The sequence below is a fragment of the Acomys minous genome, assembly GCF_964271855.1.
Source record: "Acomys minous genome assembly, chromosome: 13".
Lineage (NCBI taxonomy): Eukaryota > Metazoa > Chordata > Mammalia > Rodentia > Muridae > Acomys > Acomys minous.
The window spans coordinates 59,873,876-59,896,905 of NC_140495.1; the positions used below are offsets into that span (position 1 = coordinate 59,873,876).

The 23,030-nt window shown below is 49.7% G+C and overlaps 2 protein-coding genes across 2 annotated transcripts; one reads left to right on the forward strand and one right to left on the reverse strand.

Annotated features, from left to right (window-relative positions):
- Nucleotides 1-1,632: 1,632 nt before the first annotated feature.
- On the forward strand, nucleotides 1,633-9,229 carry LOC311581048 (serine protease 40-like). Its single transcript, XM_084752948.1, has 5 exons — nucleotides 1,633-1,851; nucleotides 2,746-2,908; nucleotides 4,492-4,766; nucleotides 5,896-6,065; nucleotides 8,722-9,229. Exons 1-5 carry the CDS (start codon nucleotides 1,689-1,691, stop codon nucleotides 9,061-9,063), a joined length of 1,113 nt encoding a protein of 370 aa, XP_084609074.1. The 5' UTR covers nucleotides 1,633-1,688; the 3' UTR covers nucleotides 9,064-9,229.
- A 6,015-nt stretch (nucleotides 9,230-15,244) lies between these two features.
- On the reverse strand, nucleotides 15,245-21,592 carry LOC311581049 (cryptic protein-like). The gene is made up of 6 exons (XM_084752949.1): nucleotides 21,400-21,592; nucleotides 21,096-21,145; nucleotides 20,835-21,002; nucleotides 20,122-20,236; nucleotides 19,917-20,026; nucleotides 15,245-15,718 (listed from the first exon to the last, which is right to left on the reverse strand). Exons 1-6 carry the CDS (start codon nucleotides 21,453-21,455, stop codon nucleotides 15,606-15,608), a joined length of 612 nt encoding a protein of 203 aa, XP_084609075.1. The 5' UTR covers nucleotides 21,456-21,592; the 3' UTR covers nucleotides 15,245-15,605.
- Nucleotides 21,593-23,030: the final 1,438 nt, after the last annotated feature.

Here is a 23,030-nt window from a genome sequence, read left to right on the forward strand (position 1 = left end):
TATACTGGCTTATGCCAAAATTCTTTTTTTTTTTTTTTCAGCAAAGTCAAGAATCCAATTTCTAAAGATTAAGTTTCCCCAAAATTAAGAGAACTCCTCAGACTGTGGCAGTGGCATGGAGCAGTGTGTCTATCCCTATTGCCACCAAAAAAGGGAACATCAGGTGTGAAAAGGTGTTGGGGGATGGTCTGATGTATTTTGATGCTGTCTCTGTGACCCACCTTTTGCTTAATAAAAAGCCATCCCTCCTGGGCAGGGCAAAGGACATAAGTAGGGCTAGGAGAGAGATGAATTCTTGGAAGAAGAAAGACCCCCATGAGGAGAAAGGAGAGAGACCTGAAGGGAAGAGAGGAAGGCCGCCATGGGTTAGCTGGAGGAGAAGCACGTGGCCGGTGTGGATGGAGAATCCAGCCCAGATGAGGAACATTAGCAAGTATTTGGGATTATGGATGGCAGGTAACCTGATATAAGTTATTTGAAGCAGATGGCCTGGGATTGAGACAGGGTTCCCACGTCTGAGGTCCCACTATGCGAGGTAGTATAGAGGACTGATATCTGCCCTGCCCCGGGTTAACTAAGGCTATTTTTAAAATATAACAAGTGTCCGTGTCTTGATTGATTGCTAGCCGGGCCTACAGATAATACAGATAATTAAAAAAAAAAAAAAAAACAATAAAAAGGAGCTACAAAAAAGTTATAGATAAGAGCAAATACTTTTTATTAAGAAATTTGAAGTATGGGCTGGAGAGACGGCTCAGAGGTTAAGGGCAATGACTGCTCCCCCAAAGGTCCTGAGTTCAATTCCCAGCAACCACATGGTGGCTCACAGCCATCTATATTGGGATCTGATGCCCTCTTCTGGCCTGCAGGTGTACATGCACATACATACATACATACATACATACATACATACATACGTACGTACATACATACATATTATATACGTACATACATACATAAAATCTGGCAGCTTCTCCGTGTCCCAGGAGATAGCCTCACATCCACTTATATATGGTAAATAAACAAACAATTAAGAAGGATGTAAAGTTGGGACAAAAATACAGTGGGGGTTCCTGACGGGCACTGAGGGTGTGTGTGAAGGATGAATATGACCAAGATCGTGTGTAGACTACCAAAATTTTGAAGACTCAGGAAATTTTTTTTCTTTTGAATTATAGCGCTTTCGGATGGTTCGGTAGTTTAAAAGTGGTTGCTGCTCTTCCAGGAGTCTCAGGCTTGGTTCCCAGAAACCCGCACTGGGCAGATCAGAACGCCTGTATCTCTAGCTTCAGGAGATCTAACGGCCTCTTCTGAACCGGTGGGTTTGGGGCTGATGAGCCGGTGACATGACGCTCTGGGTGATGAGACTTCGTGTTTTGAGTGCATGCTGTAACAGAACCAAATGGAGCAACTCTGGGGGGCCCCCTCCCGGGGGCCCCCTCCCGCCCCCCCTCCCGCCCTGAGCACCCTAGAGGACAATTCTGTGAAAGCCTAAGAGGGGACCTGAGGGCAACACGGCTCCAGTATTGACTGCCTCCCATGGACCTAGGTTTTCCGCACACTTGCTCAACTCCCACGAGGTCGGAGTGGGAGAGAAATGCTCCCACGAGGCAGTTCGCCAGAGTCAGCGGTTGTCTGCACGTGCTTTCGGTCCGGTCTGAGACCCAGACACAGGCTGGCCAAATGCGATGTGGGACGCCTGGGCCCACCAATCGGGCCCAGGCGGGTCCAGGGCCTGCCTGCTGGCTTCTCTGCTCTGGCTGAGCTTCCTGCCCCAACATGCCCAGACCGCCAGCATCTCCAGCGCTGCAAATACCACAATTGCCCAGACCGCTCTATCTCTGTCAGAGGGTAAGGAAACATGAGCAAGAGTGACCTCTAAAGCAGGAGGCAGGTTTTCAGTGGGTGTGTACCCTCCTCTCTCCTCCCCTCAAAATCCAGGCAGTTGGGAGGGCCAGGGGCTGGAGAGATGGCTCAGAGGTTAAGAGCACTGCCTGTTCTTCCAAAGGTCCTGAGTTCAATTCCCACATGGTGGCTCACAACCATCTACAGTGAGATCTGGTGCCCTTTTCTGGCAGGCACCCATGCGAGCAGAATATGTATAAATAATAAATAAATATATATATATAAATTTTTTTTAAAAAAGAGTAGGGCGTGGTGGCACATGCCTTTAATCCCAGCACTCGGGAGGCAGAGGCAGGTGGATCGCTGTGAGTTCAAGGCCAGCCTGGTCTACAAAGCGAGTCCAGGACAGCCAAGGCTAACCAGAGAAACCCTGTCTCGAAATACCAAAAAAAAAAAAAAAGCAAGCCAGCTTGACACTGGGGACCTATACACTATGACTCTCAGCTCAGGGTCAAGTTTCATTAGGTTGGGGTAGGAGGGCATAGCCATTCAAAAATGACCATGACCCTGAAAAATAACGGCCTCTGTCAGCCTTAGGGCTTGCCTCTTTAGAGCTGTGCTCTGTAAGTTTATGAGGTCCCCTCTGTTCTATGAGCCTTGCTGAGAGGAGGCCTTGGCCCATTCCAGCCCTCCCCCTGTCATTCAGGGTGCTCTTTGTCACAGGAGCCTTGCCACTGCACTCTGAAGCTTGAGTATGTCCACCTGAGGACAGAGAGGAGAGGCCACTGTGTCTTCCCCCACCCCCACTCCCCACGCCGGGTCCTGCTGATACTGACATTTGGGGCACCAAGCACATGCATCCTGAATGCAGGTGCCTTGCGCCTGGGCTTGTCTCCACAGAATGTGGCAGGACCAGATTCCAAGGGAAGATCTTTGGTGGTCAGAAAGCAGCTTCTGAGCGGTGGCCGTGGCAGGCCAGTCTGCGCTTGTATGGCAGGCACATCTGTGGAGCAGTTCTCATCGACAAAAACTGGGTAGCTGGCGCTGCCCACTGCTTCCAAAAGTGCGTGCTCCTTCCCTGGGGCCCTTCTGCTGGGAAGGGGTGCAGGAGAGTCACTAGGATGGAAAGAGAGGTGTGAAGGAGGCACAGCAGCCATTTCCTTCCCGGCCGTGTTCTCGGAGAGCTTGCTGCGAGCCCTGCCCTCGAGTGGTGTCCTTCCCCGGGATGCCAGCCCTGATCATCACCTGACACCATCTCCTGCCAACCCGGGTCTTGTATTACAGCCAAAGGCCTCATATTTTGTCTCTCGCCCTGGGGATGTCCTCTGCCCTTCTCAGATCTGCAACTAACTAGTGTGCTTGTCACAGTGATGCGCGCGTTACTTTTAAACCACTAGCTGAAAGGCTTGCCTTGGTTGTGATCTCACAAATTAGTGCTGGGAAAACAGGCTCTAGTTCTGAAGGGGTCACCCCCCCCCCCCCGTCTTCTCTTTTCTCTTTCACGAGTGTTAGGTATCAAAACTCTGTTCCATTGAGTATATGTCGGTTCCGGCTGCTTGTTTGCCTCTAGACAGTCCCCACAGGTGGCAACAGGCCTGGTTTCTCCTGGAACACAGTTACTGTGTCCTAACCTAACCAGACACAGCACAGGCTCCCCTGCTTATTGAAAGTGACAAACCTGGGTTCCCGTTCCCAAGGCTGGACACAGTTAGGATGCATCCTGCATCCTCTGGTGGAGGGCTCTCTGCAGGCCCCCCTCCAGGACATGTCGATTGGAAGTTCATTTGGATTCAGGCCTTCGTTAAATTGGAGCATAGTCCTCTCCAGAGAGGCATCCTGGTACCGTGTGTGTGTGTGTGTGTGTGTGTGTGTGTGTGTGTGTCTGTGTCCCAGTAGAGTCAAGCACATATACCTTGGCCTCCACTGTGTTCCCAGAGGGAGCAAGGAGGGTATGGGTTTCCACTTACATATTCAGCATCCGAGTGTGCCAGGCCTGATGTGGAGGATCTGTGAGACCCACCTATCCGGAAAGGGAGGCAAAGCCACTTCCTGTGGTGGCAGATCATGAAGGTTCTGTCAAGGAGATGCCAGGGGTCACAGCTGCAGGGGCCTGAAAGAAGGGGATTCGCGCATGTGGATTGGGTGTGTGAGAGAGCCACGCTAGGGGACTTGCAGACTAGGATATAATTTGTGTTCCAGAAACAATAAGTTTTTTTTATTTATTCTTCCATTTCCTCTGCAAGTACATATTGATGCACAGGGTTATGATTAGATAGGAACACAATCTTGGGAGAAGGCAATGGATGAGGTTTGGGATTTGGGTCATGCTAGGCAGGAAGTGAGGGTCTTTGAGAAGGACATAGTGTTGTAAAAACAGACCAGTGAGTCTTTCCTCCTCCAAGATGAAGGGGTGCAGTCTGAGGTACCTCTGATGGTCCTACCCAATCATAACATTGACAGTCCCTAGGATTCTGGGGTATCAGGAAGGAGCCTTCTGTATCCTCAGGCTCTGTGTAGTCATCCTGCCCTTCAAGAGGGAAAAAAAATACCCCACATATTAGGAAAGGAGGAAATGAAGAAAAGACAGGGTGGATGGGCAGACAGATAGCGCCGACCGCACACTTACAAGTCTTCCGTGTGCACCAGGTCTCTAAACCCAAAAGACTACCAGATCCTGCTGGGCTACACCAAGCTGAGCAGCCCCACCCAGTACAGCCGGCAGATGTCAGTGAGCAAGCTCATCGTTCACGAAAACTATGACAAATTCCACCGCCAGGGGAGCGACATTGCCCTGATGCAGCTAAACTCGCCAGTGGAATACAGCTCCCACATCCGCCCAGCCTGTGTCCCCAAGAAAAACAGAAATTTCCCCAAGAATCCGGCCTGCTGGACAAGTGGCTGGGGGCACCTCAGAGAAGATGGTGAGTACAGGTGACCAACAGGTGACGAGGAGGCCAGGGGGAAGAGACAGGAGGCCTTCCCAGGGCTGGTGAACCCCAGTTTCTGCTTCAGAAGCCAACCTCCCCCTTTCAGATCAGAAGTGTGGGGCTCTTTGACCCAAAGATGCCCAAGATTCAGGGTTCTGAGTGTTGTCGACCATGGGCACCAAACAGTGGGGGCGCTACCCTGGCCAGGAAAGACACTGGGTATCTTTAAGATGAGAGGGAGTTGCTCTCCCTGGCAAGGGGCAGGTTGGGGTGTTTAAACTGGGGAGCATTCACCTCTCTGAACCCCACTGTCCGTCCCTTAAGGCAAGGAAGCTGTTCTAGCAGCTTTTACAATTGGCCCTTGTGTACACGTGGATCTGAATCCACGGACTCACACACCCGGGGACCAAAAGCCTTAGAATTGAGAGTGGGTCGCCAAGTCCTCATTCTCTAAACAACACAGAATGGCGACTCTCGCTTGCCTCACATCAGCTGTCGCGTCCTCTAGAGAGGATTTCACATGTGCAGGGTGATATGCACAGGTTCTCTGCGTGCTCCACACAGAGAGAACTCAGTGTCTGTGGAGTTTGGGGTCCTGGGCCACAGGAAATGCCTGCTGACAGCAAGGGACAACTGTGTTTAGATTGAGAGCACAGGCTACCCAGGCAAGGATTTTACACAGGAGGAAAGCTTTTAAGACACTGTAACGACAAGTTTAATAGAGTCAATGTAAGTTTGACATGAAATATAGGGTCTGGCAAAGGAACCCTGAGGAGGCTTGATGGGAGGAGGTCCTCTGAGGTAAGGGCTAGGGTCCTCCTCCCTGCTCCTGGCCTCAGTGTCAGTCTCAGGCTAGTCACCAGAAGATTGGATCCGCAGCATTACAAGAGATGGACTTTCAGTCTCTAAGGGGCTGTGCCTGGGTACGTAGGGCTCCTGGTCAGGTCAGGGGATGAGAGTGGAAACACAGAGGGAAGATGTGGGCTGGGGCAGCTTTCAGGCCACAGAGAACCTGGCCACCCTAAGAGCCTGGACCATTGGCCATCTTCTGTTCTGCCCCCTCCTGACCACAGTTGCTGGGTCTTCCGTCTGCCGCATCTCACGTCTGATCCCCTTCCCGCAGTGCGCCTGCCTTTGCCCGATGACCTGTATGAAGTAGAGCTCATCGTCATGGAGAATGAACAGTGTAAATCCTTCTTCCCACCGCCACAATCTACCTCCAGTAGGAGCTACTACATATACGATGACATGGTGTGCGCTGCTGACTACCAGATGTCCAAATCCATCTGCGCCGTAAGTGAGACCTGCCCAGGCGCTCGGCCACATTGTCCCAGCCCCTTCCTTCTGTGTCTTCTCTGGACTTCATCTCCTCCATTTGCTTGTGCCTTTACAAATGCGGGGCCAAGGAACAGCGCACTAGGAAAAGGGGCATCGCTTGGACTGCCTGAGGGATTTTTAGAAATTAGCTCAGTGGGCCCATGAGATGGCTGAGTGGGTGAAAGTGCTTGCCGCTGAGCCCAGAGGCTTAAATTTGATCTACCACGAGACCTACATGGTAGAAGTGAGGGGAAGCAACTCTTGCAATTGGCCCTCTGAGGTCCACATCTGTGTCTTAAGTATGCAGGCATGTGCAGTACACACACACCCACATAAGCACGTGTGCGCACACAATGAGTGAATAACAATTAATTTAAAAAAAAAAAGACTGATACACTGCTGTAGGCAGCTCCCCCTCAAACCCCATTCCTTCCCCCTCATTCCCAAAATGGTCCTGTCTTGGCTTTAGAAGCACTATGGCTCCATGTTGAGACCTAAACATGCATCAGACAGAATTGAGGCTTTTGCCTGGTTGCTCTTTCGACAACAGGATGCTATCCAGCCACGCCTCTGTATGGAAACACTATACATTTCCTTTTTCGTTTTCATCCTGGTGGCATGTGGCAGTTTCTGTGAGAGGTCTTGTGATGGCACTGCCTTGAAAATGCTGGAGGGGTCATCACGCTAGCAGTAGAACCGCCACCATGCCATGAAAGAAGCATGTGTTGGTGTCTTACACATACTCCAGGCAGCGCTCCAATATGGCTATGTAGACCTACCCTCCCACCAGCCGCGAGGGTTTAGGTTGCTCAAAGTTGCAGCCATTCTTTGGGTTATCTGCCCATCTCATTTTAGCCAATGGGTGTGACTTTTCTTGTCTTGTCTTTTGTGTTTCTATCTTTCGTTTTGTGTTGTGTTGTGTTGTGTTGCTTTTTGAGACAGGGCTTCTCTGTGTAACCCTTGTAGTCCTGGACTCTCTCTCTGTAGACCAGGCTGGCCTGGAACTCACAGAGATCCACCTGCCTCTGTCCCCCCCCCCCCCCAGTGCTGGGATTAAAGGCCCATCTGTATGCAATGTTTTTATTTGTGTTTTTCTGATGACTAATGAAGGTGGGAATGCTTTTTATTTATTTTCCTGTAAGCATAGTCACAAGCTTGTGAGGTTGGTTTGCCACCAATGGCATCAGGTGTCTTTGATTCATAGGAACTAGTGGGCCCATCACTAGTATGGGTGCAATCTATATTGTTTACATTTAATGGTGGGGGAACTGACGCTGGGTAGGCCCTGGGAAGCTCTGCTTGCTCTTTCTTTCTCTTCCCTTGGCTGCCCTCTGGCTTCAGAAACGTATGACTTTACTTCTTACCTGTGCTTCCCCTGTTCCTGGGGAAAGCCAGGCCATGCTAAGCATCTCCTTCCCAGCACATGTGAAGGTCAGAGGGCAGCCTGGAGTCCTTGTTCCACAGTGTGATTTCTAGAAATTGAACACAGCTCACATGCTTTGCATTTACAAGAGAAGGAAAGGGCCAACCCTGTGTGCTGAGGGGTCCCACCCACTGACCGACACTCTTTTTACTGTACCCTTCCCAGGCCAAGCCTGCAACCCTCAGGAGTTCCAGAACCTTCATGGGTATGGGAGGGGCTTGATTGCCCACTGCGCACTTGTGTCTCTGCCCATAGCTTGCCCCAGACTAACCTCAAGGCTTCCATCCAGTCTTGGCTCAGAGGAGTCCTCTTGTGGCTTCCTTTGTGAATCCCCTTGAGGGCTGTTCTGTCATCTGTGCACCCCACTCTCCATATGTAGGGTCATCAGGTGTGTGCCCACAATCTCCTGTGTCTCCTGAGTGCTCTGTGAACAAAGACAGTTGTTTTGACGTTTCAGCCCAAGGTTGGTGGCAACTGTGGTTTTGTTTTTCAGGTTTTTTCTTTGTGTTTTGTGTTGTTGTTGCTTCCTGCCTTTTGGTCTGTGAGATAGGAGTGCTTCTACCCATGGTGCCAGGGACCATCCCATCTCAAGGACCTATGTTTGGAGTACTCACTTCTCTCCTGGAACCTCAGAGCTTCCTGTGATCTACCTGGCTGGTAGATCACAGAAGATGGCTTTTTTTTCCCCCTCAGCGCTTACTGTAGCTTGGCATCTTCTAAAAGGAACTCAGCCAAGGAACTTGGGAAGCAGCAGTAACATTGTTAAACAAAACACAGAGGTGCAACATCAGGGATGCTGTTCTGGGGCAAGGGATTCAGCCAAAGATTACAGGTCATGCCTCGGGGGCATGTCGGTCAATCAAATTAGCCAATCACCAGCCCTTTGGGACCTGGGAGACTTCTCCCACATAGACAGCAGCACAGAGGGCAGATATCCAGCGCCTACGCTGTCCACCAAACGGTGCCCAAGGTTCCCTTGGCAGTTTTGTGGGATGGGGCTCAGGTCCCTTCCCTGAGGATACTGGCAGCTTGGGCTGGGATTCTCTGAATTGCTCAGATGGCCCTGATGAGCTACTCAGACAGCAGAAACACATGGTACCCGCTGTAGTCTCTCCCTCCCGGTCCTGGTACCCGCTGTAGTCTCTCCATCCAGTCAATGTGAGTCCCTTCCTTTATTAGACCCACTACCCGTGTCCTCTCTCTTCTCAGGGAGATTCGGGGGGCCCCCTCGTCTGCTTACTGGATGGCTCCTGGTTCTTGGTGGGGCTGACCAGCTGGAGCGCCTCCTGTGAAAAACCAATCGCCACCCCCAGTGTCTTCGCCAGGGTCTCATACTTTGACCAATGGATCAGTGACAAAAAGAAAGCAACACCCGATCCAAAGCCAGAGGACTCCTACAGACCCCCTAACCAGCAAGAACCCCCTTATGAACCAAGACCCCCCGGTGGGGGGACTCCCTGGAGCAATAACAACAATCAAGGAAAGATTATAAAGCCAATGCTCCTCATGGTCCTGCTGTCTTCTCAGGTCCTTCTGCTCCCATTGATTTAGTTCAGGACTTCTTTGATGGAGACACGGGGACTTGGACAGTCAGCATGTCCTGCGAGCCACCTCACAGAGCACTGTCTTCCACACCTCTACCTGTGGGCCCACTTGTCCATCTGAGGCCACATTTGCCCCAGGCCGGAATAAATAAATAAAATAAATAAATAATACAACTAAAATATAAAGAAATTTGTGACTTTTTCTGTCCCATCAGCACCACTCCTCACAGTCTGCAGGATTTCCAGCTGCTCAGTCCCAGAGAGCCACGCCCTCCTCCCTGCAGGATTCTGTGATGGGCCTGCAGAGCCATGCCAGCTACGATAGTCTGCCAGCCTTTTCACCGAACGTCACATTGCATGCTTCCATCTGTGGGCTCACCTGTCCATCTGAGGCCACACATGCTGCAGGCCTAGACAATAAAACAACTAAAGAAACTTTTGGATCCCTTTTCTTTTGCCCCGTATCAGCATACCCCGCCCTCTGTGTCTCATCAGGCTTCCAGGTCTCCAATCTCAGAAAACCATGTCCTTCCTGGGCAGGGATAGTGGGTGAGACGGCCATGGAGCTGGCCTACCAAGGCAGGAGCCAACTGTCTCCCAGTTGGCTTCCAGAGACTATGGCCTGCTCCTGCCCCTCAGGGCTGTGCGTTCTTTCAGAAGAATGAGCCACTGTATTGGGCCAAGTCTTTACCAGGTGGCTGCAGCAGCTCCCAGAGCAAGCCCCAGCTTAGCCACGCAGAGCATCCTGCAAGGCCAAGGTCACAGCAGCCTTCTAGAGAGTTTGACTATGAACTGGGAGGAGCCCTGAGGGCTGACATCTCAACAGCAACCCTCAAAGCTCTGCTGTAAGGGTCAGCAATCATGCTAATATTACACTTCCCTACTCCAAACCCACCACGCGCCTGATAAGCACACAGTCCTTGTGGGCTTGCTTTAACCTGCGCTGGCTGAGGCTTGGCAGACCTGGGAAGGACTTGGCTTAGCACCGAGTTGCCCTGCAACCTATCTGGGTCACCACATCCCTCTTCAGTCTGTGTGGGAGCTTCCTAGGGCTCCACAGCAGTTTCACCCTTCAGCATGAACTGCAGGTAAGTGAGCCACTGGGCTCTTTGCAGACCCAGAGTGCCCTGAGAGAAACCAGGGTGCTTTGAGCAATCCTTTCCAGCCCTGTTTGAATATCCCAGCAGGTGAGAACAATACAACTCTTATGTGCTCAATCAGCATACTATGCCCAGTTCAAAGCCCTCTGCCACTAATTCAAGATTCCCAGTGTGCATCCTGGGGGAGGGGGTGTGGCTTCCTTTCTTCCCTCCTTTTCTTCCTTTTCCTAGAATGGGTTCTGGTTCTAAGTTTCCATCACTGTGACAAAAATGAAAAAAAAAAATCCAAGGAAAAAGAGGCTTATTTTGGCTCTTGGTTTCAAAAGTTTCAACTTTTGATGTTGTGTTTTTGCAGGAAACAAAAAGCGAAGGGATGCTGCGAAAGGGTACCATGCAACAGATCTCATGAGAGAGATTTACTCAAGGGAGGGGTTTGCAAATGGCTACCTTTGAGCCAGCATGGAAAAGAAAGACAGCGGGCCCTGAGGGTGCCAGGCTCTATAAGGGGTATGGAGGATGCACATAGGGACAATACGTGACCGTGGGAACAGTGGAAACGTGTCACATTGGCTGCTAGTGACAGAAGCTAAGTCACTGAAGGTGTGGTGGGGGATGAGGGTACACCTGGTTCTGGAGCATGGGTGGTTCTCAGTTTCCCAACATTCCTCCTCCTTGTTTATTATAAAAGGCAAGGGCATAGGAAGGGGTGACTGGTGAGGTGGGGGTGAGGGCACCGTGCTCTTTAGACTGCTTCTTGCTATCTGGGTGTGTAGACACTGTTGATCCCCAGCAGCAGGGCATAATTGGTAGCCGTAAGTCTCCAGCCCTGGGGCTAGAGGTTGGTAACCCTGTAGCTGTAACTGATTGTTTCGTTAGAGGTTTTGTTTTTTTTTTAACGTAGAGAAGAAATTGCTAAAGCAGCGCATCATTGGTAAAAGCAGGAAAAGAAGAAGGAGGTAGGTCAGAAAGGGAAATAGCCACTTCCATATGGGGTTCTCAAAGGCCCGGCGTGTTATGACACATAGTGATGATGTGTGGGGCACTATGGCAGGCCCATGTCAAAGTGTGCACCCCCTAAGGAATTTGCCGGCGTCGGTGCACAAGGAACAGCAACAGCAAAACAACTCTAGAACTCACAGAATGGGGCCCAATGGTTAGCAAACCCACAATGGGTGTGTCTCTGCGAGGCATAACACCAAGAACTGTGTGCCCTGAGGACTTCATGCTATTATGGAACACAGCTCTGCTTGTTACCTTTGCGGTCCTTATAGTCCTCTTAATATATGAATTGGGTGAGTACTATAAAGGGGGCTCCCAGCCCCTCACTGGGCAGTGTCATTGGCATACGCATAACAATGCTTGATCTCTTTCAGGCACTGCTGCTGGAGCAGATTAATGATTCAACCACCATCTCTGAAAACAACCTACAGATGTAGATTGCTAACAATGATCGTTACCTTTAGAAAGAATTTGGAAAAATAGCTTGTTCAACAAGGTTAGGTAAGGATGTTTTCGCTAGTGGCTCTGACATAGAAAGTCTTAGGGAAAAATAGATTGTTTCGCAAAGTAAGGTTTTTGCTGTTGGCCCTGATGCAGGAAATCTTAGGGGACAATTGAAGTTAAGAGAAAGTACACTCTTATTAGCTAAGCTAGAGACTTTTTGAGGTTGGCAAAGCAAGAACAACGGCCCATAGCACCATTGCCTGACGTGACTCCTTCAAACAGGGCTGGTGACTGAGATGACGATTGATTTCCTTATCCTATTTTTCTGCCCTCAGCTTCCTATATGATTTAATAAAACATACTAATGAGTGGATGAGCACCTTTAGGACTTAAAGTAGAAATGGCTGATTCTTTTTATACAGGAGTTTAGATTTTTGATTCTTTTAAGATCTTTATAAGATTACTTCTTAAGATAATTGATTCCTTCTTTGTAACTGCAAATTACAGCCTGCCAGTAAAGACAAGCTGGCTGAGAAATTCCCTTGCTTGCTTACAGTCTGTTAATATGTAACAAGTTGCTTATGTACAAATGTATGTGGGTTCTTAGAAATAACTTGTTATTCATGTTTGTCCCTCACTCATAATATGTAAAACACTTGATCATGTGAAGGTATTGGGGAGCATGATTTTCTTATGTATATCCATTGTAATCATTTATTTATAGAGAGATGGAATGTAAACACATTGTGATTTTTGTACTGTATGCGTGTGCATGCGCGCACACACATGCATGGTTGGTTTCTCTTCTTTCCCTTTCTTTTTTAGACGCTTGCCACCATCAGTGGAAGCCCCTGCTAGGAGCCATCAGCCCTAGCCCCCCTTGCCACCATCAGTGGAAGCTATTGGCAGTAACTATCAGTTCCGGCTTGGAAGGTTGCCCTCAGAGAAAGTGTACAGGGTCACCAGCCAGCCAGCCACAGGATTCAAGCCCCACCTCAGGTTTCCCCAGCTGATGTCAAAGCTGGACTTCAGTAGGAATTACACCATGCAACAGGTCTGGTATAAGGTTTATTGTGGGGGAAGGGAGAGAGGAGTTAGGGCCTGGAGGAGGGTAGAGGCAGGGAATCCTTCGAAGCTCAAGTCAATACGGTCAGGTATGCATGTCACAGCAAGGTCCCACGCCTGGTACCAACTTCTATATTATACTGTTCTATACTATACTTTTCTTTTTATGTGTTACAACACCATGACCAAAAGAAACTTCTAGAAGAAAGAATTTATTTTGGCTTGCATTTCCTGTAGGAGAGCCCATAATGCCAGGGGAGGGGTAGAAGCAAATAGTCAAAGCAGGAAGCTGAGAGGTCATTTCATCGACCTCTAACACACAGAAAGTGAACAGGAAGTGTGGCACAGTTTTAAGTTGTCAAAGCCTCCCCTCAGTGAAATACTTCCTCCAAACGCTGTACTTCCCCATAGGCACCACAAATAGGGCCACCCCCTGGGGACTAAGGGCTCAAATATGTCGTAGGCATGTAAAGGACATTTCTGTCAGTGGGTTACTCCGTATGGGCAACTTTCTCTTTGTTGTAATGTTCAGTAGGCCTCTTTACTAATGATCTTAACAATTACAGTGTCTCTTTCAGCATATATCTTGGCTGTAAGAGTAAGTTTTCTCTTCTTATTTCCAAACTGTACATTTTTTTTATTTCTTTCTGTTCCACTTGTGCTTTTTTCACTGTAGATGTAAATAAGAATAAGCAATAATAACCACTTCAATTCAAAGTTTGGCTCTCTTAAAATATTCTCCATCAAAAAAATCAGAACGTTGCTCTTTTTTTAAAAAAAAAATCAAAGATGATTTTATGTTTTTGTTTACCCTTTAAGAATGCCACACAATATAGTTTATCCTATTCCCTCTCCTTCCCTAACTCTTCCTAGATCTTCCGTCACCTCCCTACCCAGCCAACTTGATGGCCTCCGTCCATCTCCCTCTTCCTCTTCTCCCATCCCTCTCTGTGTCTAACAAAAGCCGTGTTCTAGCTTGTGTTGGGCAACTATTCCTGGGCGTGAGGCCCACCCTGTGGAGTGTGGTTGACATACCCAGAATCATTGAAGAAAACTGACTTACCAGCCCCTAGCAGCTATAAATTTCTAATAGCTCCTTGACCAGGGTCGGGGCCTCATACCCACACCTTTTCTTCCATGCTGGGATTTGGTCTGGCCTGAGCTTGCGCAGGTCTTATGCATGCTGTCAGTCTCAGTGGGTTCATATATTTATCTCTTAGTTGTGTCTGAAGAAAAAAAAAATGCTGCTTCCTTGAAGTCATCCCCACCTCTGGCTCTTATAATCGCTCTGCCATCTCTTCCGCACAGATCCCCGAGCCTTGAAGGGAGGGGTGTGATGTAGATATCCCAGCCAAGGCTGAGCATTCCAAGGTCTCTCATCCTCTGTATATTGTCTAACTGTGGGTCTCTGTGTTAATTACCACCGACTACAAGATGATGTTCTGGTGAAAGTTGGGCAGTGCACTGATCTGTGAGAACAGCAATAGGGCATTGGGAGTTGCTTTGTTATAGCTGTAGAATTTCCCTTAGGGCTTACGTACGGCCTATCGAGTCTCAGGTCCTTGACCTTACTGACAGTATTAGATATGGGCTCCATCTCATGGAGCGGTTCTGAAACTCAGCTTAAGAAGAAAAAAAGGGTTGGTTACTTCTGTGACATTTTGGGCGCAGTTGCACCAGGGGGCTTTATATCTTGTCAGGTGGGTCCTAATTGTTTACAGGCTTCACAGCCGGGTGAGGCTGGTGATTACTTTTCTCTTCCGGTGGCACGTATAACACCATCCAGCACTGTGAACATTAGGCCAGGAGGGGTGAAGCCTCCAGTTGAGCGCCAGCTAGGTGTTCTATGACACAAAGATATGGTATCTTCAGCAGCAGGGCCTTACAGTCAGGTTGTGGGTGGTAATCAATAGCACTGACAATAGCCTGTAATGTGTGGGGATGTTTATAGGAGCCCGTTGACTAACAACTCAAGAGATGTAACCTGTTTCTGATACTGAGGGTTTTATTTGTTATCATAATGTGTAGTTGAGGAATTCCCCTTTATAATATGTTAACCCCACTTAAACTGACTGTATATATGCTCAATTCATAAACTCATCATTTATATCTGTTTTAGGAAGATGCAGTGGAAACCATCCCCGCCCCCAGTGGTCTGATAACTGCTAAGGAGGAGGCAGGTGCCAGGCTGCTTGATCCCAGTCCCACCTGTCTTCCTTTCAATGCTCACACAGCATGTTTAAGGCTATTGGCCCTTCACCAAATCCAGCACAGTGTTCAGGACTCACCATCCATCTCCCATGGGTCAGAGGTCAGCGGAGAGACTGACGATGAACAGTGGGTGGCAGGGAGCCTCGGCAGTGAAGCCTGCAAGTGAGGGTCCAGGCTGCTCAGAGTGGCTGTTACCTGGGAGGGTCTACTTGTTTGGGGGGGGGGGAGGGTCTCGTTCAAGCCTCTTCAGTGCATACTCTGAAAGCTCCACCAAACGGATGCTGAGTTGAACAGGTTGGGCTCTTGTATTCAGGTTTGCCTCCACTGGGGACCTTGAAAAGAGGCTCAGCAAGCAAGGGAGTCTCACTGTTGAACGTGTTTATTGCACAGCCATTCTCTTATTTACAACATACAACACTGAGGCAGACGCCCACCACCCAGCTTTCCTGCAGGGACGCTGTTGTGCCATGTGCAATCAAGGGTGACTCCTTGCAGCCCCAGGAAGAGCCTCAGCGGTCCCCAGCCACACCCTGCAGGAGGAGGCAGAGCAGCAGGAGGAGGAGCCTCAGCGGTCCCCAGCCACACCCTGCAGGAGGCAGAGCAGCAGGAGGAGGAGCCTCAGCGGTCCCCAGCCACACCCAGTAGGAGGAGGCAGAGCAGCAGGAGGAGGAGCCTCAGCAGTCCCCAGCCACACCCAGCAGGAGGAGGCAGAGCAGCAGGAGGAGGAGCCTCAGTGGTCCACAGCCACACCCAGCAGGAGGAGGCAGAGCAGCAGGAGGAGGAGCCACAGAGCACTCCTTGCACTTGCTCCACCAGAGCCTGAAGAGAGGAAGCCTTTCAGGTCTGGAAAAGAACAGAGAGTTCATAATGTGCATGCATGGCTGCAGGATTGGCTAAGGAACAAAGCAATGTCTGCACCCATTCTCACCAAAGCCCTCCTTTGCCTGGCTCTGAGGCCAGCTCCTCTATAGGTAGGAGCTGCCCTCCTTCCCCATGGGAGTAAGTGAGTGAGTGAGTGAGTGAGTGAGTGTGTACACATATATATTCTACTATGTACATGTGTATGCATATTTTTTGGAGATAGGGTCACAGTATTCAACCCCTGGCTAACCTGGTACTCACTATTTAGACCAGGCTAGCTTCTGGCTCCCAGAGGGAGCCTCTGCCTCTGCCTCTGCCTCTGGAAGGCTGGGACAAAAGGTATGCATGCCTCTGGAGACAGAAGGTCAACCTTGGTTGTCACTCGTCAGGCACCTTTCAGATTTTTTTCCCCCTTGAGACAATGTCTCTCACTTAAACCTCAGGCTCACAGATTAGGGTAAACTGCCTGGCCACAGAAACCCAGGGATCGCTTCATGAAAACACTGGAAGAAACAGGCACACAGAGGAACCCAAAGTGTTAATGTTAGGTAAGATGGCACAGCTCTTGGGATGCAGAGGAAGTGGGCTCTAGGCTAGCCAGAGATACACAGTGGTGTCCTGTATGCCTTGGAAGGGGAGGAGGCTGACGAGGAGAGAGAGGGAGGGAGACTGGTACTGATGAAGATCCCTGACATAGATCCTGGCCATCCACAGGTAAAATGCACATGGCACCAGGTGCGGACAGGGTCAGACAATCATAGGGGTCACCTTCTCTGGGAGAATGGAGGCCACAAGGGAAGATGCAGGCCCCTTAAGTGGCTGATCCTTACACACAAACTACAAGTTCAAGGACACAGTTTCAGCAGACTTTGTGAGTCTGGGGTCCCAAACAGGATCCATGACCACTGTGGTCTTGGTGATATTAGAAAGAGGAAAAATAGAATGCCCCCTGTACATTTAGATAAAAACTAAAAAAGAAAAGGAAGTTTTTATTAATATGTTTATTAAAATCTTCTATGTTTCTTCTTCTGTGAGCCCCTACTATTCTTTGTCACATTAGAAAAGAAAAGGATTCCTGTCACTGGTGGATGACTTATTACTGACAGCTGAGACCTTATTATATATTTACCAAAAGGTCTTCTAGATTTTCAGCCATGTCAGAGACCTTTGTCATGCCCGTTACTTTTGTGCATACGTGAAAAGGAAGGAAGCAGGGCCACGTCTGACCACTTGCTACCTGTCAACGGACTTCTATGGCTGAGCAGACAATAGGGTCGGGGTTGTTTTTCACTCTTGGAGGCTTTAGAGGCTTCTGTGATGAGGGAAACATCACAGCTCAGTGTGAGATGCAGACTCAGTGTTTCTGAAATCTAGAATCTGCAGCCTCTGCCAGGAGCCCCCTGAGTCAGGTGCCCCCTGATCCTACCCTTACATCACAAGAGCCAGGCCCACCAAAACAACACCTCCCACAGAGCTTGTCTGAGATGGTCAAACACAGCACTGGGTATACACCACAAGCCAGAGCTGCTTGGAAGCAGGTACCCTTAGGTCCAGAGGCTGGGTCTACCACAGTGTTTATTCGCTTATTGGTTGGTTGGTTGGTTTTGTTCTAATCGTTGCCAGATGTGCTGTTTAAAGGGAAAGCTAAAGGTCAGAAGCTGGCTCAGTGGCTAAGAGCACTTGCTGCTCTAGCAAAGGACCAGAGTTCAGTTCCCAGCCCTCATGTCTGGTGGCTGAGAACTGCTTGTAGCTCGAGTTCCTCAAGCCCTCTTCTGCCTTCCTGGACATCTGAACATATATGGCATGCACACACAGACACACATGTATACATAAATTTTTTTAAAAAGTAAAAATAGAACTGAGATTGTAGCAGCTTAGCCTAGGTCCATCTCATGTTCAGATTCCCACACCAGCAGTCGCCCCAGTCCTGCCCCCCCCCCATGTTTGTTGCTAGAGACTAAACCCAGGGTTTATAGAACATTCTAAATATATATGCCACTGCCGAGCTGTACGATAGCATTTCTGAAGGTGGAACTGGGGCCCTGGCCCATGCCAATCAAGGGTCCCGCCTCCAGCCCTTCATTAGTTGTAAGCTCTCATGATTATTTATTCTTCATTCTTGAGGGTGCTCTACCAGGAAGAGCTTCCGCAGACTCTACCCTGAGCTAGGTGGAAGCTTTCCACTTGGACGACCCCCGTCAGAGCAAGGAGGCTGTTGGGGGATCTTAGCCTGAGGGCTGTGAGGGAAGCCGTCTATCTGTGCTCCTTCCCACCCGCAGCTATCTTTTCATAGAATTACAGTGATCTCAAAGGTAGTTTTTCATGTTGCCTTCAGAACCATCATGACATCCTATGAAGGGATTGCAAACATTTTCTTAGGTTTCTTTGGGATTGAATTGAAAGCCTGGCCCAGTGTTCTAAATAAAACTATCACGAACGAAACATTCTTTGCATGGTGAGAATTATTCTTACGGGAAAGGCACTCGAGTGACACAGTTGTCCGTCTGCTTGCCACCAGTGAGAATTTTCACCCCTGAGTCTCGCTTTCCTCAACTAGAGAGGCCATGGATGCCTACATCATTAGCTGTGGTGGAATCCAATGAGGTAAGCAGCCGGAAGACACTGATTAAAAATACAGTCAGTGTAACCACGGAACCACAGCTGTGGTCCTCCTTAGCCCACAACCATCACCTAGAGAGCTGAGTGTGGTATTTCCTGTTGCTGTCCTCTACCAATGCAAATGGACCCTACAGCAGGATCAGTGGCTCAAAAGCACAGGTGTTACTGTACTCTCTCTGCCGGGCCAGCTACCCTGGAGGAGGAGCTCGCCGCTCGTCCAGCTTTGATGAATGGAAGCGTATTTTCAGAAGCCCGTGTCACTGACTTGGCAGCCCCGCACGTTTCCAAGGATGTGAACTGGTGATTGACTATCCTAGAGGCCACCCTGCGGGTGACCGCGACCACAAGCAGCCCCTCCCGGCATTCCCAGGGAAGACCTGCTGGTAAGAGCTGATCTCACGTGAGAAGCCGCGGGATCTACCCTGCTAATTTACCGCGGTTCCCAAAACTGGAGTACTCCAACCTCTGGGACTCAGGAACAGCAGCTGGTGAATTAAGAGACATAAACCCGACCAATGGAGATTGCTTGAGAGAGAAAGGGCTTTGGAGGTGCTCAGTGAGCAGAGGGGATGCATTGAGTGTTGAAGGGTAGGCCTGGAGACACTCCTGGTGCTCCGAAAGAAGGGGGAAGGGGAGTTCACTAAGCAACCACTTACTGTCCTCCTCCACTAGCACCCTAACCCAGAGCCATGGCCAGAGGGTGGGGCCAGATAGTGCATCTGAGGACCCGCCCCCAATACTACACTGCAGGTCCTGAATTGTGACGGGGGTGGGGGGGTGGGAGGGGTGGGGGAGTGGGGGTGGGGGGTAGGGGGGTGGGGGGAGGAGAGGGGATGGGGTGGGGGGATGGGGGTGGGGAGTGAGGGGAAGAGGGGGGTGGGGGTGGGGGTGAGGGGAGGAGGGGGAGGGAAGTAAGGGTGGGAAGGGATGAAAGTGTCAGTGCCACATCCACTGGAGGGACTTAAGGGGAGGAACATGGCTCAGGGGGGTCATTCCATGAAGTGATTTCTGGGCACAGTGCACAGTCAAACCACCGGACAGCAGCAGAGGCAGAGGGGGACACTGGGGTGAAGGGTGAACCTTCGCTGGCTATGCCTCCCACTGGGAGTCCAAACCAGTTCCTATTAAGAGAAGGAAGGCTGTGACACAAGGCATCAGGTTGAAATGTGGCCACCCCTCCCTCCCTCCCTGCTCAGTGCTGTCCTGTGTCCCCAGTGTTTGGACGTCATTAGTGATCTACTCAGCCAACTCAGTGGCTCCCAGGTTAACTGGAACCCCAGTGCTCTGGGATGCACCTTGCAGTTCACCATAAAACCAGCAATTCCCTCAAGGAAAATGTAAGTAATAAGAATACATTCGTGGCAGACTCAAAGTTTAAAAAAGTGATTGGAACCTTGTTGAGCGGATGCAGGGATCTCGTTTGCTTATTTCTATGTCTCCTGGCAAACGCAGATGTTCCCTGGACGAGTGCACAAACCACTGACAACAAAGACACAAGTGTATACATGTGTGAGGTAGAAGTGTCTTGTGGGGGGTCCGGGAGTGGGGAGGGTGCTCTTACCACAGTGGCCCAACGTTTGAGGTGGGAGGCAGTACAGGACTGAGAAGACGCATCTGCATAGGCGGCAGCTGTGCAGAGTCCAAGCTCCATGCCCCAGGGGGCCACAGTCTCTGCGAAGAGGCCAGGACAGGTCAGCTTTGTGTCAGCGCACCCCCTCTCTCCCAGGCCAGTCCCTGCCCAGCCCACTTGTGCTCGCTCTACCAACCTGCGCCTCTGGTCGTGCTCGCAGTAGCGGCCGGTGAAGTGCTCAGGGCACACGCAGAAACTGCCCAGAACACAGGTGCCTCCGTTGTGGCAGCAGCGGGATCCGGGGACCACCCCTGCAGGATGACCTATGTCAGCAACCGTGCAGGCCTCCGGAGCTTGGCAAGGCCCCTCCCGCAGAGGGCAGGGCACCACAGCCTGGGAGGGAACCGTGCCTGCTGAGTGTGTTTGCTAGGTAAACCCCTCTGTATAGTTGAAGGCTGAAAAACAAGCTAGCAGGAATGTGGGCGGGGCCTGAGACAGCCCTTGGCGCCCTCCAACTTGTTTCTTCTCTCTTTTTCTCTCCCTTTCACTGCTAAAGTCAGCAAGTGAATTTGTGAAAAGTAATTAACCACAGGCCTCTCCGGAAGGACCACCCATGAGTGTATTGTCGCTAACCACACCTGGAGCCCCTGGACATGCTGGAGCCGCCTAAATGTTAGGGAGAAGCCTGTTGTCTTGGTTACAGAGCAAAGCTGCTGTGTTTGCCAATGAAAAGGTGAGACTTCAGAGCAAACACATCACTAAAATTGCCATTTTATTATTATTTTTTTAAACTAAAGGAGGAAAGACGCTCTTGGCGGTGTCTCCTTTCCACCCGAGTTTCCCCCGCTCGTTTCCCAACTCCCGGCACTCAGGATCCACTGCACAGGGTAGCACAGAGCTAAGACTTACTCTCTCCAAAAGTCCTGGCGTGGGGAGGGGAATCCCATGAGCGCCATCCCTCTTGGCTGTCCTTCTCTCTACTGGAATTGCACATGGTCCAGTCCAGTGCCTTCCCTGGGAGCTTTGGAGGCAGGATATTGCGGACTTCTCTGGCACCGTCTTGATCGCTCTGATAGCCTTCGAAGGACAACAAAGTCAGAGGCTAGTATTGACAGAGAACGGAGAATCGGGCATTTTATGACTTCGAACTGAAAAAAAAATGTTACTTACTGTTTCCCGTTTGGATGATCTGTAACACCACAGCCATCAAGAGCAGAAGCCTAGAATATTTAGAGGAAATTGCTGAAATTTCAAGTATACGATCAATTTAAGCACAAGTCAGATGTAAATCATAATGTAAAATATACAACACATTTATAACTTGATAAAAATCACAAGTACCTGTAACTGTTTGTAGCACTTGTAGATTTTAAAGATCACAGTTTAGAAAGGATTAAAACTGAAAGCAAAATGCCTGAGAATTTTAACCCCCCCTAGGCTAGCTTTCAAACATCTGGGTGACTTATGTCCTTACCCGGCTTGGTGCTTTTTCAAACCCACACCTAGGGTGGTTGCAGAGTCCCCTCTCATCTGTGCCTGCGGATGAATGGCCACAGAAGTTGAAACTCAGTGTCCTAGGCCTGGAGAGGAGAGGACGCCAGGCCTTGGAGTCACTAGATCAGTCACAGGATGTGCAAGCTTGAGAGCACGGGCTGGACCCGGAGACCCCAGGGCTGAAGGAAGATCTGTGAGTCCAGGTACTGAAGTCCCCTAAAGTCAGGGCTCCTGTGCCATCCAGCTGTCCCCTAGAGAGTCCTGGCTGAAGAGGGAGTGGAGACAGGCTGCCTGCCTCTCCGGTGCTATTTACTACAGTGATGACAACAGCAGGGTGGCCCATCCCTGATGTAAACCATTAGGGGCGAAGACAACAGGCCCCCTTTAACCTCACTAGAAAACAAACAAGACATTGCAAAGGCTGAGATCCCAGCATGAACCAAAGAGCTCTGGCTAGAGATAGAAGAGGAAATTTTCCATTGTACAGTCCTTGGACTGGGAGATTTTGAAGGGCGCAGCTGGAGAGGGAGCTGGTCAGTGGGACAGGGCAGCTGAGGAGTGTTTCCATATGTCCTGCATGCAGACAGGAAGGCAAAGTGGAGACCCTCCAGGCTCCGCACCCTGGGGAAGGGGGGATCCGCTTCCACAATGGCATCTCTGCCCTCTGCTCTGCACAGCACTCTGGGTGACATGTTCTTCCCTCATGGCACAGGTGAGGAAGCCAAACCCACAGTGGTTAAGCCCTTTGCCAAGTAGATCATTGAGGAAAAGACTATGCAGATGTTATGATGAGCCCACAGCCCATCTGTGCACAGGTCCTGAGCTGAGATGCTGGAGCCTGAATCACTGGAGCGGGTGACCTGGGCCTTGTGCTCCTGGGGTTTCCTATCTGCTGAGACAGGGCCTGAGTCCTATCTGGATCCTAAAAGGCGACACTTAGCAACAGCTGTGGCAACTTCTAAGACATTAATATAGAAACTCATTTCTTTAAAATATTGTTTCCTCTGAAGTTGAAATAATGCTGGGCATCAACTTGATTTATTTTTTTCTTTAACACAAGCGTCATCAAAGAGGTTGTTAAACCAGGAAGGAATTGGTGAGCCTCCCCAGCCTGTGGCCTCACAGTGAAGGGTTCTGTCAGCTTCTGGGACAAGAAAGAAATTGGCTCAGAGGTTAAGAGCACTGGCTGCTCTTCCAAAGGTCCTGAGTTCAAATCCCAGCAACCACATGGTGGCTCATAACCATCTATAATGAGATCTGGTGTCCTTGTGCGCAAAGGTTCATGTAGGGAGAACACTGTATACATAATAAGTAAATTTTTAAAAAAAAGAAAGAAAGAAATTGGCAAACAAAGGAGGCAAAACCCAGACAAGTGAAAGGTTCATATACATAACATAAAATAAATATTAAAAAGTCATTCTTAAGCTAAAGGAGTGAATATATTTCTCTGCATAAACAGGGTTTAAAATGGTCATTGTACAGAATGCTATGGGAACGTCCTGATAATACACAAAAATCTAAAGAAACTACATTAAATTGTACCTCTTCGCCACACAATTTCTATTACCAAATTTTTCATAGTGTACAGTTCAAAGCCTCCACAAGAGCTGG